The sequence below is a fragment of the Anolis sagrei genome, chromosome 8 (genome assembly GCF_037176765.1).
Source record: "Anolis sagrei isolate rAnoSag1 chromosome 8, rAnoSag1.mat, whole genome shotgun sequence".
Classification (NCBI taxonomy): Eukaryota; Metazoa; Chordata; class Lepidosauria; order Squamata; family Dactyloidae; genus Anolis; species Anolis sagrei.
This window is the reverse complement of record NC_090028.1, coordinates 34,071,622-34,091,263: the sequence shown is the minus strand read 5'-3', so window position 1 is coordinate 34,091,263 and position 19,642 is coordinate 34,071,622. Positions and strand designations below refer to the sequence as shown.

The following is a 19,642-nucleotide window of genomic DNA, read 5'->3' as shown; positions in this document are numbered from 1 at the left end:
ACTTGGGGCGGCTTATATGAGGCCAAGCCCAAACAACGAACTACAATGAAATAAAATACAATAAAATAAAAAAATAAAAAAACCACAGGACACAGATGCACATTACAGGCTCCCTTCTACATGCTTTTTGGGAGTTTGTTATCTTATGCTTATATATGTATGCCCCATCTACCCGGATACTTTTATTTATAAGAATAAAAGCCCAGTTTTGGTCCTGATGAACAAGCAGAATCTCAACTTCCTATTTTCTATTTGCTAATCACTCTTCCTGTGCTATAGCAATTTGTGGACAGAAGAGACCCAGCCTACTAGCTTTGAAACCTTAGTAATGAAGCCTTGATGGCACTACAAAAGAGTTTAATCAAAACTCAAACAGGCTGCTTCCATGCAGCTCTTGGAATTGTGCTTAAAAACATTAAACTGGATGACATTCTGCAATTTACATAGAAACTCAACAGAATACTTACTAGTTTTTGTATTTAACAAAAAATTCCTCTGCTTCCACTGCCACTCCCCCAGGAATCTGAAAAAAAGGAACACAGTATTTTATATTTTTAGAGGATTTCTTTCTTTCTTTATCATTTTGAACCAACCTCCCCCGGCTCCCCCAGTTACCATATTTACTCACTTCTTTCTTTACAGGTCTGGAAGATAAAATTTTATCTACAATGGCTGCATCTTCTTCACTTGGATTCTCCTGTAGAAGCAGCAGGAAACAACAGTTCCATTAATTCTTATAACCTTGGAAAAGAAAATTCTTTTGCCTATAGGACTTTCCAACACGATCCAGTTTCGTTACTGTTGCCAACAGTGTTAAATCAAGTATAAACACTGAAAACATTCAACACGTCAGCAGACCTTATTTAGATTTACTGATTTTGCATGTGTTGTCAAGCTGGCTTCAAATGATGTCAATCCTGGGAAAACCACCCTTAAGTATTCCCTACCTAGAAAAAACCTATGAAATCCCTGGGTTGCCATAAATCAACCGGTGACCTGAAGACACATAAACATTTGAATGGGAGACTTCCAACTGATTCTTATTAACAGTTATGTTCAGATCTTGCAAACTCAGGTTCATTGACTGAATCTATCCTCTCTCTTTTCCAATTGCCTTCCACTATGCCAAGCATTATCGTCTTTTCCAATAAATCACATCACTGTATATCCTGTCCAAAGTACATGCCATGTACCATGCCATGTTTATTCATCCTAGCTTGTAGTAGAAGTCCAGGTTTGATTGACTCTGGGAACATTTCTTTGTATTTCTGGAAGTCTGGCATATCCATAGAATTCTCCTCCATCAGCCCATTTTAATGAGTCATTTATTTCTATTAGCTCTTGTCACTGTTAGGTTGTCATATCCAAACACAGAAGCCTTCATATCGTACCATAGAAGATTCTAACTTTGGCATTCAATCCATGTTTACACTTGAGGATCTTATTTACTTCCTTAACAGCTGCCCTTCCAAGTCTTATTATTTTTCTGATTTCTTGACTACAGCTTCTATTCTGATTTATGACAAGAGAAAAGGTAAATAACAACCTTTCCCTATGATTTATTTCTTTTTATTTACAGTATTTATATCTCGCACTTCTCACCCCGCAGGGGACTCAGGGCGGATTACAATGTACATATACATGGCAAACATTTAATGCCATCAATACACAACATATATAGACAGACACACAAAAGCTATTTAACATTCCAGCTTTTTCATGAGAGTATTCTGGCCACCAGGGGAGCTGTTGCTTCACCGTCCATTTGTGACATTGATGAAGTACTTCCGCATTCTTTGCATGCTTGCTGGAGATTTTTATGGCCTCGTAAATGAGCCTCCTCACATAAGCAGTACCTTAATTTCCTACTTGACAGGTACAACTGTCTTTCGGGCTGCAAAGGTCAACAGCAAGCTATACAAACTGGTCAGAAGCTCATTCCAACCTGGGCTGTCTTCGAACTCATGACGTTTTGGTCAGTAGTGACCTTAATGCAGCTGACTCCCAGCCAGCTGCGCCACAGTCCCGGTCTTCATTATCGACTTCTATGTTATGGAAATCTTCTGAAGACATTATTGCATTTTCCTAAAATTCAATAGTAACTCTGCTTTTCCATTCTATTGCTTCAATATCAGATACTTCAAATCTTTGATATTTTACTAGTATTGTGATTGTTCTCTATGTATCTTAAACCACCGATATTTCTTTCTCCTATTTTCACATCTCCTCCCTGCAAGTCTAATCCTTCTTTCCTTATGATACATCCTGCATATAAATTAAACAGCTAGAATAATAAAATATACCCTCATCTCAGCTCCTTGCCAACTGAAAACAACCCTGTTTCATCATATTCAGTACTGACTGTGGCAGCTTGTCTGGAGTACAGATTACACAACAGCACAATTAAATCCTCTAGCATTCTATTTTCTTTTAGCACAAATCCTAATTGTTTCATGACCAACGCAGTCAGGGCCATATAAATAAAAGTGAAAATGTGTATGTACATATGCTTGTTTGTACCTCAAAGGCTCCTACGTGGCTTGATGGTTCTGGACCACATTTGTTACACAGTCTCTTCATTATCTAAATTGAAATGCCGCAATTTCAATGACAACATTTCAAAAATCTATCCCTTTTGGTTCAGGGTCCAAATCAGACAGGAAGCCCCCCAAATCTTGCGAGAGAAAGGCTTCTTGCAAGCTTCTGCTAAACCTATCTTTACTTTGCTGAAGGAGAAAGCTCTACACAGATGCTGTTCTGAGGATACAAGTGGGAACTGCTCCACTGAATTCCTACATGAGAAAGAGCTTCCATGTGTACAATGTGCCAAATATACATAGCTATTATCTCTTTGAGTGAGGCTTAAATTTGATGGATTTCCCCACAGATCTCTACATTTCTGGCTCTTGGAAGATGAGTAGGTTAGGCTACTGAATCAAGGTATAGAAGCCATGCATCGACCCCATAAGTACATTGGAGATGGTGATGTTGGGCGAGTGGGCTTATTAATAAAATACCCTCCCCATGGATGCAGAGCAGAGTAACTGATTAGAAGCAGGGTGACCCAGCACCAGTAGCCAAAAGTGATAAAAAGAACAAAAACACACAGATTGATGTTATTTCTTCCATATGAGGCTTTTCTTTGTAGTAAAATAATATAGTTGCACTATTTACAACAACAAGGTTTCCGTAACACAAATAAAGTTCTTTACACTTCCTTCTTTGCTTCCATCTGGGATTCTTTCTCATGCAGATAAACAGCTTTGCTTTCACAGAGCCTCCTCTCACACAGAAGTTACATAGGAGCTTTACACAGTAGCTTTTTACGCACAGTAGCCTTCACACTGGAGCTTCATACACAATGGTCTTCAACCTGGGGCTTCTCTCACCAAAGCTTCTCACACCAGGCCTACTCACACCAAGGCCTACTTCACACTGAGGCCTCCTCATACTGAGGGCTCTCTCAGACTGACACCTCTCTCACACTGAGGCCTTCTCATACTGAGGCCTACTAACACACAGAGGCCCTTCTCCCACAGAAACCTCTCACAGACTGGAGCTACTAAGCTACAGGCACATCTGCTTACATTCAACTGCAGCTTTTGCCGAGTCATTGCATCCGTTTAACCCTTTCAGTGCTTGACTCACATTTTTGTAATTAAAAATACCTAGTTAATTTTTAATATTTCTGACAGATGATTCAGGCAGACAACAAAGTAGTGCAACATGGAGGTGCTGCTTCAACCAAAGCCACACAGCGTAAATGGCTGTTTAATTGCAAATGGTCTATAATTGTGTACCAATATTGCCTTTTAGTAAATGCAGGTGCATATGTGCAACTTTTAAAATTAAGCATATACAGCAGCCAGACAAAACATCTATAAAATCAGCAGTGCTTACCACAAATAATTGTAAAGGTTGTTCAGCAGGTAGAACAGTGGAAGTCTTTTTGATTTTCACAGAGACTTTGGCTTCTTCTTCTGACTGCTTTCCTTCACCTTCTTCTGCGTACTTCTTCCTTTTAACTTGTCGATTTGATCTTCTTTTCTGAAACGGAATGGCATACAGCTGAAATAATCTTCTAACCAGCATTTACAAAGCTTTGTTGTGTGATAGGTATAGGTTGTGGTGAAGGACCAATGCTTTAAGGGACATATTCTCAAAGTGGAGATTCTAAATACCTGAGAAGTCTCATCTTTGAATGATTGCTGTGGAGGCTGTTTAGCGTCAGACATTTCATCCGAAGACTCATTTTTTCGTTTTTGCTTTTTACCCAGAGTAATAATAAGTTTGCTGTTTGGAAACAAAAGACAATGGTAAACCTACACATAAAAGGCTGATGCTTTCGCTTCCCTCCATTTTAATATCAGTATTACAGTAATTCAGCATTTCCTCTGAATCCTGCAGTGAAGTTTGAATAAATATTAAAATTGCATTTCCTCTTCTGGAAATATAATTTATTATAGTTGCACTTTAATAAAGAATAGACAGCAATAGGAAAAAAAATCTACATATATGCCTAGAAGTATCTGACCCATGTAATACTCGGTATCTATATATATAAAAATGCTCTGTGCATAATTAGTACCTTAAAAACAAAAGAACTAATGAATGAAATCACACCAAATTTGCGAACAAAACATCTCACAACGCAAGGAGTGACCATCACTCAAAAAATTATGATTTTTTTTCATTTGGGAGGTGTAGTTGCTGGGATTTATAGTTCACCTATAATCAAACAGCATTCTGAACTCCACCAACGATGGAATTGAACCAAACTTGGCACACAGGACTTCCCTGACCAACAGAAAACACTAGAAGGGTTTGGTGGGCATTGACCTTGAGTTTTGGAGTTGTAGATCACCTATATCTAGAGAGCACTGTGGACTCAAACAATGATGGATCTGGACCAAACTTGGCACAAATACTCAATATGCCCAAATATAAACACAGATGGAGTTTGGGGGAAATTGACCTTGCCATTTGGGAGTTGTAGTTACTAGGATGTATAGTTCATCTACAATCCGAACCCCACCAACGATGGAATTGGGCCAAACATTCCACACAGAACCCCCATGACCAGCAGAAAATACTGTGTTTTCTGGTGGTCTAGGGTGACCTTTCTGATACCCCCCTGGTGACCCCCCCCCCCCCCGGGGCCTTGACTTTCCAGGTTAAGAAATGCTGCCTTAAGGCCATCCAGTCCAACTCTCTTCACCGCGGCAAGAAAACATAATCAAAGCCCTCCTGACAAAGGGCCATCCAGCCATTCACACACACACATATATGTATATGACAGATGCAGTATCAAAGATTTGAAAGGGATCCCTAAAGAAGGACATTGATATGTTGCATGTTCCAGAGTAGGCAAACCAGACAATGTCTACATCAACACTGGCAAAGAAACAGCAAGAAATACTGTTTACTTACAAGCATAAAGACATTGCATATATTAGAAACCAACACTTTCTCATTACTTTATTTTCCAGATCACCAGACTGGGCCACAGCAATGCATGGCAGGGGACTGCTAGTAAATATATAAAATTGGTATATACACACTATTTTCATGTATGGTCCAGATCAAGTACACCCATACAATTTTAATACAATTCAAAAAAAGAAATACAGAAATAATTTCATCAGTAAGCACTAATGACTGTCGAATTGTAAAGAAAATTATATTCTTAATGCAAGAGTGCTAATTATTTCTGAGTTTATGTTCAAAGGGTTACTGAAAAAGGAGCAATATTAATATCATTCCATCTGGTTTTAATCAGAATGCTACAAATACATATAATTTTCCATATTTAAAATCTGACAAGGGCTGCTTTGCAAGGCAATCTGACAATAATCGCAATGCGATTACAATCAAACCAAATTCAGATAAAGAGATGTCCTCAGATGCACACTTTACATAATGCAGATTTGATAATTATATACCATGCAGCAGTGAGAGAATTGCTTTAGAATAGAATCTGCTGTAATTTCACAACCTCCTCTCCCTAAGCTTTGGCCTTATTCATTTACTGCAATTATTACATGTCAAAAAAACTAGTAAACATGGCTGGGCACCGAAAGATAATTATGAGTAGCGACAGGGGCTGACTGAACCAATTCTAGCTTTATCATATATAAGAAATAACTAGATAAAATTCTATTAAAGGTGATGTACCCATTCAACAAATAAAGAATAATACTACAATTAAATAGCAATTCATTGAGCTTACAGAATTTACCAGCAAACAGCATCAAATCTTATTTGCAGATATAACATGCACAGAAATGATATTATTTTGTAACTTGGCAGATTGTGATTATGGAAAATTTAAAAATATAGCCTTATGTTGACTATGACAGAGTGAGACTACATGTTTGTGTGAAAATTGGTTGTCACAGCTAATGTGGGAGGAATGAACACAATCTACATACAGGTGCATTGATGAGGTCTTGGCACTGAGAATTAATGCAGTTTGAAATAATAATAATAATAATAATAATAATAATAATACTTTATTTATACCCCGGCACCATCTCCCCAAGGGACTCGGAGCGGCTTACATGAGGCCAAGCCCAACAACACATCAATAAAAACAAAAAGCAATAAACAAAACAATAAATACAATACAATTAATATAAATCACAAATAAACAATAACCAATTAACAGTAACATACAAGAATTTAAAACCTATGGCCAGGCCAAATGTAATAGTTTAAAATTTAAAAATAAACGCTGGCATGAACAAGGTAGGATATATCTGGTATAGGTTTTTAAAAGAAATGAGGGAGCGCAGTCCATCCTAAACCAATACTAAAGTGCATTGTGAGGACATATTGCTGGGAATTTTTCTTATTCTGGGAAGGCACACTGGAACAAGCATGTTTTCAGGCTCCTCCTAAAGACTGCCAATGTTGGGGCATGCCTGATGTCCTTGGGGAGCAAGTTCCAGAGTTAGGGGGCTACCACCAAGAAGGCCCTCTCCTTCGTCCCAACCAATCGCGCCTGCGATGGAGGTGGGAGCACGAGCAGGGCCTCTCCAGATGGTCAAAGAGATCATGTGGGTTTGTACACAAAAATGCGGTCACGCAGGTAGGTGGGTCCCAAACCATTCAGGGCTTTGTAGGTAAGAACCTGCACCTTGAATTGGGACCGGAAAATGAATGGCAGCCAATGGAGCTCCTTAAACAGGGGGGTTGACTGCTCCCTGTAAGTCGCACCAGTTAGTAACCTGGCTGCCGCCCGTTGGACCGATTGAAATTTCTGGGCCATTTTCAAGGGCAGCCCCACGTAGAGTTCATTACAGTAGTCCAATCTGGAGGTGACTAAGGCATGGACCACTCTGGCCAGATCCGACTTCACGAGATATGGTCGCAGCTGGCGCACGAGTCTTAATTGTGCGAAGGTCCTCCCGGCCACCGCCGACGCCTGAGCTTCAAGCGTAAGGGATGAGTCCAGGAGGACACCCAGACTGCGGACCTGCGATTTCAGGGGGAGTGCAACCCCATCCAACACAGGTTGCCACCCTATACCCCAATCCGGCTTACGATCGACCAGGAGGACCTCTGTCTTGTCGGCATTGATTCTCAGCTTATTCATCCTCATGAATAAATCACTTTAACTGTCATGGATCAATGCTATGGAATAATACAAGTTGCAGTTTTGTGAGGAACAAGCATTATTTGGCAGAGAAGACCCATAATTCCATAGCATTGAGTCATGTCAGCTAAAATGGTGTCAAACTGCATTAATTCTTCAGTGTAGATGCACCCTGCACTTTATATATAGATGGGCTATTGAAATCCATAACATATGAAGTGGTCCATGTAATTGCAAGTACAGAGAAAATGTCATATTTTAATATGTTGCTCTACCAGTGGAAATGTGCACTTCAATTACTTCATTTTACATGTATAAAACAGAAGCCAAACTCATGTGTACATTGGAATTTTCAACCAAAGCTTGTGCACTTTTAGTACCCATCTTTGGGCATTTCATCCAAATGGTTTTTACAGAAAGGATAAATATCTTCCAAATCAACTGTCAACATTTCGGGGCAGAGATTGCACTTAAATAATAGTAGGGTAAATCTTCAAAAGCATTTTCTCCTTCTTTCCCCTTTTATGATATCTATACCAGATATATGTTCCATAGCGTAATATTCTCAATTAAAAGATGGTTTTGCTCTTGAAGATTTGGGACCTTTTAGAACACTAAGAGATAAAAGAATGTATAATTTTGAACATGGCCTGCACAACTGAACAAATTTTCAATCCTTTTCTGTGATACATAAACAGGTTTTTAAATTAAGCTCTATTAAAATGGCCAACACAGTCTCTCTGCAGAGACTTATACAATTAAGCATCAGTAAAATGGCCACCACCTCAAATGCCCCAGATGTTGCATTCTTCAGACTTCCTTATGTTGCTACTGAACACCACTCAGACGAGGGGGAAAGGGTGAGGAAAAATGGAAGGAAAGAGGATTCGTTTCTTTCACACTCCCAGTTTGGCCTCTATCTCACGTTATCACCTTCACTCTGGATCCATGTTCTAGCACTGACTCATGTATAAGTCTTAGCGGACAAGTCGAAGATGAGCCAATAATGTAATTCAGCAGCTTTAAAAGTCAATAGGACTTGGAGCTGCATCAAAAGGAGTATAGTGTCTAGATCAGTGGTTTCCAACTTTTTTTGACCAGATACCACTTGACCAGGGACCACTTTGACCAGGGACCACTCTCCAACATTAGTACCAAAGGGGTTTTTGGTCAACTTTAGATTTGGTTTGGTTACTTGGGGTGCTGATTCAAAAAATTCCATTGCACAGACCACATCAGCTTTAGTTTCTGATACAGAACACATGCCATCCAGTAGTTGCCATCTGTTCGCTCACAGAAAATCTTATTTAATAATCTAGAATTGATGTGGTAGTAATAATCTTTCATGGGTAGTCAGCCTCTCCCCTCCCAAAATCCCCATTGCCTCGGCACTATAAGAGGGTTTCGTGAGACCAGTCGCTCTCGTTGTTACATGGTTTTGAGGCAACGGTGTAGTAATGGTGAGGCCATATTTTTATTCTTGCGGACCACTGGTGGTCCATGGACCACAGGTTGGGAACCACTGGTCTAGAACAAAGGAAGTTATGGTGCCTCTCTATTCTGATTTGGCTAGACCTCACTTGAAAAGTTCTGGGCACCACAATTTACAAGAGAGATTGACTCTAAGATAGAAGGGCAACTTAAATGATCAAAGGTCTGAAGATCATGAATTCCTATGAGGAGCGGAGGAGAAGGATGAGAGAAGACATGATCGCCATATTTAAATATTTGAAAGGATATCACAAAGAAGAAGGAGCAGGCTTGTTTTCTACTGACTTGGAGACTAGGACTCAATGGAGCAATGGGTTCAAATGACAGGAAACGGCGTGAACATTCCTGACCATGATAGCAATGTTTTTGGGTCAATTTATTATAAAAAAAAATTCAACCCACTCAGAAATATATACAGTGCCCTACTCTTTATTACAAAGAATTTCTTTAAAGATTCAGGATGCCTTGAAAACTTATAGTCCAGTGTTTCTCAGCCTTCCTAATGCTGTGACTCCTTAATACAGTTCCTCATGTTGTGGTGACTCCCAACCATAACATTATTTTCCTTGCTACTTCATAACTGTAATTTTGCTATTGTTATGAATCGTAACGTAAATATCTGATATACAGGTTGTATTTTCATTCACTGGACCAAATTTGGCATAAATACCCAATACGCCCAAATTGGAATACTGATGGGGTTGGGGGAGATTGATTTTGTCATTTGGGAGTAGGAGTTGCTGGGATTTATAGTTAATCTATAATCAAAGAGCACTCTGAACTTCACCAACAATGGAATTGAACCGAACGTGGCACACAAAACTCCCATGATCAACAGAAAATACTGAAAGTGTGCATTGAGTTTTGGAGTTGTAGTTCACCTAGACTGAAAAAAAGATGAATCTGGACCAAACTTGGCACGAATACTCAGTATGCCCAAATATGAACACTGGTGGAGTTTGGGGGAAATAGACCTTGACATTTGTGAGTTGTATTTGCTGGGATTTATAGTTCAACTAGAATCAAAGAGCACTTTGAACCCCACCAACGATAGAATTGGGCCACATAGTACCCCCATGACCTACGGAAAATACTATGTTTTCTGATGGTCTTTGGCGACCCCTCTGACACCCTCTCATGACCCCCCCCCCCAGCGGTCCCGACCCCCAGGTTGAGAACCACTGTTATAGTCTGTCCTTCAATAACAAATATCATGATCGTACACATAATTAATTACAATTAAACGTAATTAATTTTACAATCAAAATGCAAATACACTAATCAACAGCAAGACAAAGAATTGTACTAATCTGAGTATTAAGATGTGCAAATGTACAATTAGACAACTTAAGTTTTTAATACATGTAAAAATACCAATAAGGTGGGTGCCTGTTCGGTGAGATGGCTCCCTTTTCTTTTTTGCATCACCAGAGCAACACCACTGAAATGCTGCTTTCTATTACATCTCTATATTAAACCGTGTCATATGTGGGTGGCTGTATTAAAGAATCGTCATTTTTGAATGTCAAATCATCTTTTAAAAAAATTAATGACAAGCCAGGAAATTCAGCACAATAGTCCCAAAAGCCTAGCCTTTGTTAGCAGTGAACCTTAAGGCTGACTATAGTAAAAGATTTGTTCTATATATTATTAGTCAATGAAACCCATGGCATCGCACACAGTTGTCACCTCTGGGCAAAACCAGCAGGAAATCTAATTAGATCCCTGATGAGCACCATCATGAAAGCCTTGAAGAAAATTGTTTCTTAACGCTACCAACTTATGCCTGTAAAATCAAGGCTTCCCCTTGATATTAGCAAAATTAAGGTGATTTTGTAGCTGCTGAAGCTTAGATATCAGAAGCAGTAAGTAGCAAGTCAAGTAGCAAGTTAACAACAGCTAGTTTGTACATATACAATGATGGTAATATGAGTGGAAAATTCTGCGCATTTGAGCATCCTTTATCTCAAGCATGGGCAAACTTGGGCCTTCCGGGTGTTTTCGACTCCAAATCCCACAATTCCTAACAGCCTACTGGCTTTTAGGAATTATGGGAGTTGAAGTCCAAAACATCTAGAGGGCCCAAGTTTGTCCATGCCTTCCTTATCTGATAGGGGGAAGAAATGTTTTTGGTATTTTTTCTGATATTGGAATATTTGCATATGAATAACTAGCCGCCCCCTGCCACGCGTTGCTGCGACTGAGTCTGTGTATGTGTTTGTGTGTGTATATATGAGTACATGTGTGTATATATTTGTGTCAAATGTGTATATATGTGTGTTTGTGTATAAATGTGGTTTTGAGCATGCGTGCTGTGGCCCAGTCTGTATATATGTGTTTTGTGTGTATATGTGTATATATTTGTGTATATATGTGTGTTTGTGTATATATGTGGTTTTGCGCATGTGTTGTAATGTTTGTTTTGTTTTGTTTGTTTGCTTGTTTTGCTTTGTTTGTTTCTGCTGTGTTTTTCAGTGTTTTTATGAGTGATGGTCACTCGTTGGCCTGGTAGGTGAATTGTGTCCAAATTTGGTGTCAATTCGCCCAGTGGTTTTTGAGTTATGTCAATCCCATAAACGAACATTATATTTTTATTTATATAGATAAGTTATCTTATGAGGTGGGGTCCAAGTCTAAACACATCGTTCATTTGTGCTTCACAGACACCTAGCCTGAAGATTATTTCTCCAAAGATTTTAAAAACAATTGTGGGAATGAAACGATGTTCGTGTATATTGAATCTTCAAGATAGCAAAGATTTCACCATTTCAGTCACCCATGTTGACTATTTGGAGTATTTCAGATTTTGGAATTCCAAAGATGGAATGCTCAACCTGTACTTTTCACTGGCAGTTAATCTCAAATATGCATGAATATGACTTCACCCATGCAGCACAATCCTATGCATAGTCAGTCAGATGTTGTCCCAGTTGCATTCAATTGAGCTTTCACTCTATAACAAGGGTCCTCAAACTATGGCCCAGGGGCCGGATACTGCCCTCCAAGGTCATTTACCCGGCCCTCACTCGGGGTCACCCAAAGTCTGAAATGACTTGAAAGCACACAACAACAACAACAACAATCCTATCTCATCAACCCACTGAAATACTAATTAGTTTATATTTGTTAAAATTGTTCTTCACTTTAATTATTGTATTGTTTTATGTGGTTTTTGAACTACAAATAAGATATGTTCAGTGTGCATAGGAATTCATTCATGTTTTTTTTTTCCAAATTATAATCCAGCCCTCCAACAGTTTGAGGGACTGTGACCTGGTCCTCTGTTTAAAAAGTTTGAGGTCCCCTGTGTTATGCCATCAAAAGAAACAGACTAATGTAGTATATCAATGAAGGATCCATTGAAATATGACCAAATAAATGCTTGTAGATATCAATTCACATACACGTCAAAAGGTCTATCCATCAAGCACACATACACAACATTGGTTCCATAATATGCATGTAATACAACTGCAGAAAGGAACCCACACAATGATACATTAAAATGCTTCAGTGAGCATTCTGACACTCATCTCAAAATACCCTATGAGTAACTGATATCCCTAGATCTTCTGTATCTTCTTTTCTTTGACGAAGAAAGAATGAAAGAATGAAAGACAGAGAAAATTGCCCCTTACTCATCAAACTACAGCTGCTGCAGCCGGACCATTCTGGCAAGCCTCCATAATGCACATGATTCATCTTGCCAACTGTATGACTCACAATTCTGAAATGCACCTGAAGGTCATATAGTCCAAAGCCATGAATGCCTCACACAGGCAACCCTTGCGTATGTGGTGACTTAAAAGAACAAGCGAGCACAGTGCGCTGAATATGGCAAACACATTCATATACCCATCTCTTTGCTTGTTTAGTTTACTTGAGTCACAACACAGCAAATATTTTTTCTGGTGATTACGAAAATGTTGATGTTAAAAGTCTAGGTGTGCATTATAAGGCATGGAAGTGCAGTTGTTAAAATCTCTCTTATAAAATAGATTCCGTATGTTGTCTTAGGGAAACCAGTAATAAAGATCACATTAGGCTATTACAGTATTGGTTTTCAGGCATATACAAAGGGATATTATAGCAACTCAGAGGATAACTGAAAGAACAAAATTAGTAGCTTAAGAGCCCTTCCAGATAGGCCCTATATCCCAGGATCTGATTTCAGGTTTTCGGCTTTAAACTGAATTATATGAGACCACACTATCAGATAATCTGGGATAAACAAAAAACTGGGGATCAGATCCTGGGATATAGGGCCTGTTTGGAAGGGCCCTGAGACTACTCCCTTCTTTTATTTTCAAAAGTGTTCATGACATAAAACATGTGCAGAATTTTTAATTTGATAAATTGCTGATATGTTTATCACCCTCAAAAAAGAGAATGCAATTTCTTTTACCAGATTAAATTGCTTTACAGCTGATTCAAGGAACAGACAATGTCAGCCACTGATTTCAATAAGCTTACTAATCTCACTTTGCCTATGTTGAAGTTACTTTTGGGTTCAAAACCTTATTTTGATATAAACAGTTATTCGTTCCCATTTTGAACGCTAGCAATAATGGAACAGAACTCTAAAGCATTACTAAGAAGTTCTACAGAGATGTCAAAAGCTCCTCATTTCACTCTGAAAAGGCTTTGCACCAGTAACTCCAAGTTTACTGCTGGTGCAAAGCCTTTTCAGAATGAAATGAGTTACTCCAAGTACTGTATATACTCAAGTATAAGCCTAGTTTTTCAGCCCTTTTTTTCAGGCTGAAAAAGTTCCCTCGGTTTATACTCGAGTGAAGGTTATTTATTATTTTACTCTGTTGTTATTATTATTATTACATTTATTATTTTACTCTATTATTATTACATTTATTTTTTTACTTTATAATTGTTATTGCTACATTCATTATTTTATTTTTATTACTATTATTATTATATTTCCATTATTTTACTCTATTATTATTATTACATTTATTATTTTACTCTCTTTATTATTATTGGAAGGATACGTAAGGACATTTACATTGAAGAAGGTTAGAATAATGGTTTGATCAGAGTTGGCCAGTCTTATCTTAAATTACAGTTTTATGTAAATATCCAAAACATTTCACGTACTGATTCCTCAATTAATGTAATTTTATTAATCTCTATTTTTATTCAGAAATTGACCAGTAGTGGCTGCATTTCCCACCCTCAGCTTATACTCTGCTTCAGCTTATATTCGGGTCACCTTATACTTGAATATATACGGCAACTCAGAATGCTATTAAACACAAAACCAAAAACAAATACAATAACCAACTCCATATAGATGGAACATCCCTTATCTGGAATTCTAAAATCCAGAATATTCCAAAATCTAAAATTTGTCCACATGTATGGTTGAGAAAGTGATACTTTTGCTTTCCAATGCTTCAATGCACACAAATTTTGTTTTGTATTCAAAATTATGAAAAATAATGAAGTACCACCTCCAAGCTACCTCATTATGTATGTACATGCAAATATAGGTATTCCAAAATACACAAAAAAAATCCAAAACTGGTTGCAACATTTTGGATAAAGGATAATCTTTACACACAACAGCATGAAAAATCTGTCGCAAAAGACAGTATGTATCTGGTATACCTTTGCATGGTTTAGAACAGCCTCTTTCAATGTTTTTGCCCTAAAGGAGGCCTTGAAATAAACTTCAAGTCTTAGGAAATCCCTGAATACAGATTATTATACCTACAGCTCATATCTTTGTTGAAATCTCTTATAGAATCTCTAGCAACCTTTAATGGAACCCTAGTATCCCAAGGAGTCCTGCTTAAGAATTCCTGATCCTGAAGGCGCAGATTTACACCAGATGGCAATACTGCTCTAATGAAAACAGTAGGAAACATAGCGAGCAGAACCTATTAAAAATACTTGGAAAATTATACATTGGCAAAAAGCTTTAATGCTCGAGCCAATAATCCATCATTACATATTGGCTTTAACAAGTGAAACTTAGTTCATAGAGTTACACGCTCAGAGATATACTCCACTTTATATACAGCCTCAGCCACCTCCTAGAACACCTACTGGTTAAACCCTTGTGCTGGCTGAACTGCTGACCGAAAGGTCGGCGGTTCGAATCCATGCAATGGGGTGAGCTCCCATCTATCAGCTCCAGCTCCAGCTCCTCATGCGAGGATATGAGAGAAACCTCCCACAGGATGGTAACATATCCGCGCATCCCCTGGGCAACGTCCTTGCAAAGCCAATTCTCTCACACCAGAAGTGACTTACAGTTTCTCAAGTTGCTCCTGACACAAAAATAATAATAAAGCCAGCTCTCAATTAGTTTTAATTGAACAGGGGATATTGTATGAAAAAAGTAATTATCTTTTAGTAGCCAGCCATATCCCTTAGGCAGTACAGTCTTTTTGAGCTATGATTTGTTTTCTTTTCTAATTGTTACTATATATCCCATGATTACTAAACATGCTCAGTCCCCACTAGGCTTGAGGAAGCAGGGAGATGTCTTCTTGGGTGTTCTCTTTTCTTTTCTTAAAAATACTTTTGAAAACTTCAGGATTCCCACAAACATATTCTCTGGTTTCTCAGCGGCTCCATTTTGGCAACTATCCTAGAAGTATGCATCAACTCAACTGAAAAAGGAAGACTTATGTATCAAAAATGCTATTCTGCTTTGCAATTCTCCACAACTTCTAAAAGGTACTGGAAAAGCAGGAGCAATATTAGAAGTCTTTAAAAACACTCCAGTTTTGAAGCGAGACATAGATATGCAGTCTTACAAAAAACCTTTTATCAAATACAATGCAAACCAAGTATTAATGCCAAATATTATTATTTAGGCTCTCTTGGGGTGCAGTGGGTTAAAACCGTTGAACTGCTCAATTTGCTGACTGAAAGGTTGGCAGTTCAAATCCGGGGAGCGTGGTGAGCTCCCCAGTTTCTGCCAACCTAGCAGTTTGAAAACATGCAAATGTGAGTACATAAATAGGTACCACTTCTGTGGGAAGGTAACGGTGCTCCATCCAGTCATGCTGGCCACATGACCTTGGAGGTGTCTATGGACAACGCCAGCTCTTCGGCTTAGAAATAGAGATGAGACCCATACCCCCAGAGTCGGACATGACTAGACTTAATGCAAGGGGACCTTTACCTTTACCTATTATTATTTAGAAGCTGTAGAAAGCTGTAAGGAACAAAGATGCCAACGTTTTTCAAAAAGAGCTATTGACTAAAAAATATCATTGTGTCTGGGATTTTGTTTTATCCATGCATTGCAGATTTAGGAATGAAGATCATTATATTATCTTTAATAATGTTGACAATTTGATTAATATTCAAATTTCAAAAACTATGGTGCTGTTATTTTAGTGATTTAAGCACTTTGATGGCAATTTGTCTCTGAAAATTTTGGCATTCAGTACCAGCCATATAAAGCCACAGTGAAGGCTGGACTGCCGGGTTAAACACAATATTCTTCCAGTCATCTAGTAACTTGTCTAACCTTTTGCTAACTCTTGATTGCTCTTCTGATTGATTTGGAACAGGAATCTTTTGCATATTATCTTGGGTGGACGCAAGACTGAAACCAGAGTGTTGAACCACCTTGAAATGCCATTTTAGACTACTTACCCAATTTTTCCCCGCTCTTTAGATTTGGAAGATGAGCTGGTTTTGGGCTTTTTGCTTTCTTTGTCTTTCGGTTTGGATTTTCCTTTCCTGCCCTTTTTTTCTTCTCTCCCTTCTGCTGAGACACTTGGGAAGTTTTCCGGACTCATTACTCGTGGGATGTTCCTCTCCCCTCTTTCTTTTGCTTTAGCTATTGCTTCAGATATGATGCGGTTTGCTTTCTCCTGCTTACTCTCAGATTCTGCTTTTTTCTTCTGTTTCTTCTCAGACATGGATTTCACCTGGGTATTCTGTAACTTAGTATATGTCCCAGAACCATCTGTCTTCTTGGTGGAAGGAGGCTGAAAGGAAACAGATTGTTTGTCACAGCTTCAGATTGGAGATTTACGGTGTACATCTATGCAGGTTTTACCAAGACCTAAGTCCAAATATATTCACTGGCAGTTAATGTCAGATATGCATAAATATGACTTCACCCATGCAGCACAATCCTATGCATAGTCAGTCAGATGTTGTCCCAATTGCATTCAATGGAGTTTTCACTCTGTAACAGGGGTCCTCAAAGTAAGGCCCAGGGGCCGGATACGGCCTTCCAGGGTCATTTACCCGGCCCTCACTCAGGGTCACCCTAAGTCTGAAATGACTTGAAAGCACACAACAACAACAACAATCCTATCTCATCAGCCAAAAGCAGGCCCACACTTCCCATTGAAATACTAATAAGTTTATATTTGTTAAAACTGTTCTTCATTTTAATTATTGCATTGTTTTTAAGTGTTTTTCCACTACAACTAAGTTATGTGCAGTGTGCATAGGAATTCATTCATATATTTTTTTTCAAATTATAATCCGGCCCTCCAACAGTTTGAGGGACTGTGATCTGCGCTTCTATTTAAATAGTTTGAGGACCCCTGCACTAACTCTTTATATAAGATTTCCTTTCCTAGAACATAACCCGATGGTGTTGGAAAAGTCAATTAGTGATGAAGGGGTTAGGAAAATACGTCTAAGCATTACTTCTGGGGAGCTGAGGAAAAGGTCCATCACCTTCCAGGATGGGAACACAGCAAACAATGTTGTGCAGACAGAGAGGATGGGCGGCCAATTGATAGAAATGTATGCTCTGCCAGCATACCCCTGCTCTACAAGTTTAACACTGCAGCTAGCAAGACCAGAAACAAGGTGAGTTGTCTGCCGTTTCCAAAACTCTGCAAATTCATATCAGATAAGGTGTGGGTGGCATCTTTCCATATTTCTTTTCTGGCTCTCTCTTTCAATTTCCTTCCCATTAGTTAGAATAGGAAGAAAGGTATTCCAGCCTAGGGTGATATGTTGTTGTTCATAGGTTCAGTCGTTTTCGACTCTTCGTGACCTCATGGACCTCATGATATAGAAGGGAATAATAATAATAATAATAATAATAATAATAATAATAATAATCTTTATTCCCCAAAGGGGACTCAGGGTGGCTAACATGAGGCCAAGCCCAAAATAATTAGACACAAAACAGCAAAAATATATCATAACAAAATATATAAAATAACAGATAAAATAGACAGTATAAAATAGCATAGTAAAATCAAGCATAAAGGGTGGGCCAGATGTATGAGATAAAATATTAAAAGGTTAAAACCCTGGGTGAGATAGGAATAAAAAGTGTAATTGTAAGGGAGGAACACAAGGGGTGGGTCTTTATAAAGGACGGGGGGGGGGGTACTTTATCATGAGGGCAATAAGGTCTTAGAATCAAAGAATCAGAGAGTTGGAAGAGACCTTGTGGGCTATCCAGTCCAACCCCCTGCCAAGAAGCAAGGAAATCACATTCAAAGCAGTCCCAACAGATGGCCATCCAGCCTCTGTTTAAAAACCACCAAAGAAAGAGGCTCTACCACACTCCGGGGCAGAGAGTTCCACTGCTGAATGGCTCTCACAGTCAGAAAGTTCTTCCTAATGTTCCAGGCCTTGTAGAAAAAATGAAAGGGAAAGGGATCCAAGCTTGCTTCAAGTCTTTCTCCTTGAGTACTAGTAGAGGCACCAGTCAAATCAGAACTACATCCCCACAACTTCCTATTGTTGTACTGGAGCTTCCAAGACAGACATTGCCTTCTATCACAGCTCCAATAGAGAAAGGCATCCCCATCCCATCGTGACCCATTCCAATTAGCAGATTTGGGCAACAGAACTCCTTAGTCACACAGAGAAGAATTACATGCATATATACAAAGGCAGTGAAATAAAAAGTTGACATGCAATCATAAATTTAAACATAAGGGAATAGAAAAAATAGTGGGTAACACTATATTATTGAAGAAAACAGTACTTCAAAGTTTACTTAACAGGGGGAAAATGGAGGAAAGCTATAATAACAGCCTTTACATAACCAAAGTTACTTCATCTAAAGTGAAGTCTTTACTTGCGCAATGAAAAGGCAGAAAGGGAAAGTAATCGAAATGGGTTTTTCTTTAAAGCTGATTTACCTTTTCTAATATTAATAACAGAGGCTGTAGCTGCCCTTTTGTATTGATAAAGTAGTGGAAGCAAAAATGTGTAATTTGAAGTTATACATTTAATCATAACACTGCAGTAAATTGTAAATTTCAAACGTTTGTTGTAAAGGTTCTCTGCTGTAAGATATTCATGGTTTGAATGTTTAATGTCTCATATAAAGGAGAGGGTGGATACACACCGCCCACTGAATTAATAGGGTCCAGTTTCCAGGCTTCAAATACTGATATGGGTGGCTCACAATACAATTCCCGGTGCAAAAAATCACTATCTCCATTTTACTTTTTGCCCTTATTCATCCTTGTAGTTTCTATTTTGCTCTTGTTGTAAACAATTTCAAATTCACAGGCCCACTCATCCTTTACCAGTATGTGTGTGTGTGTATAATATAATATAATATAATATAATATAATATAATAT

General features: G+C 38.5%; 1 protein-coding gene across 12 annotated transcripts in view; it reads right to left on the bottom strand.

Moving 5' to 3' along the window:
* Positions 1 to 19,642, bottom strand: part of CHD9 (chromodomain helicase DNA binding protein 9) — a 102,670-nt gene that overhangs the window by 50,419 nt on the left and 32,609 nt on the right. For all 12 annotated transcript variants that reach the window (XM_060787996.2, XM_060787993.2, XM_060787998.2 and 9 more), the window contains 5 exons: positions 16,721 to 17,058; positions 4,182 to 4,293; positions 3,901 to 4,047; positions 629 to 697; positions 468 to 523 (listed from right to left, as the gene is read on the bottom strand). In XM_060787996.2, coding sequence (XP_060643979.2) covers positions 468 to 523; positions 629 to 697; positions 3,901 to 4,047; positions 4,182 to 4,293; positions 16,721 to 17,058 — 722 coding nt within the window. The remainder of the gene's footprint in view (positions 1 to 467; positions 524 to 628; positions 698 to 3,900; positions 4,048 to 4,181; positions 4,294 to 16,720; positions 17,059 to 19,642) is intronic.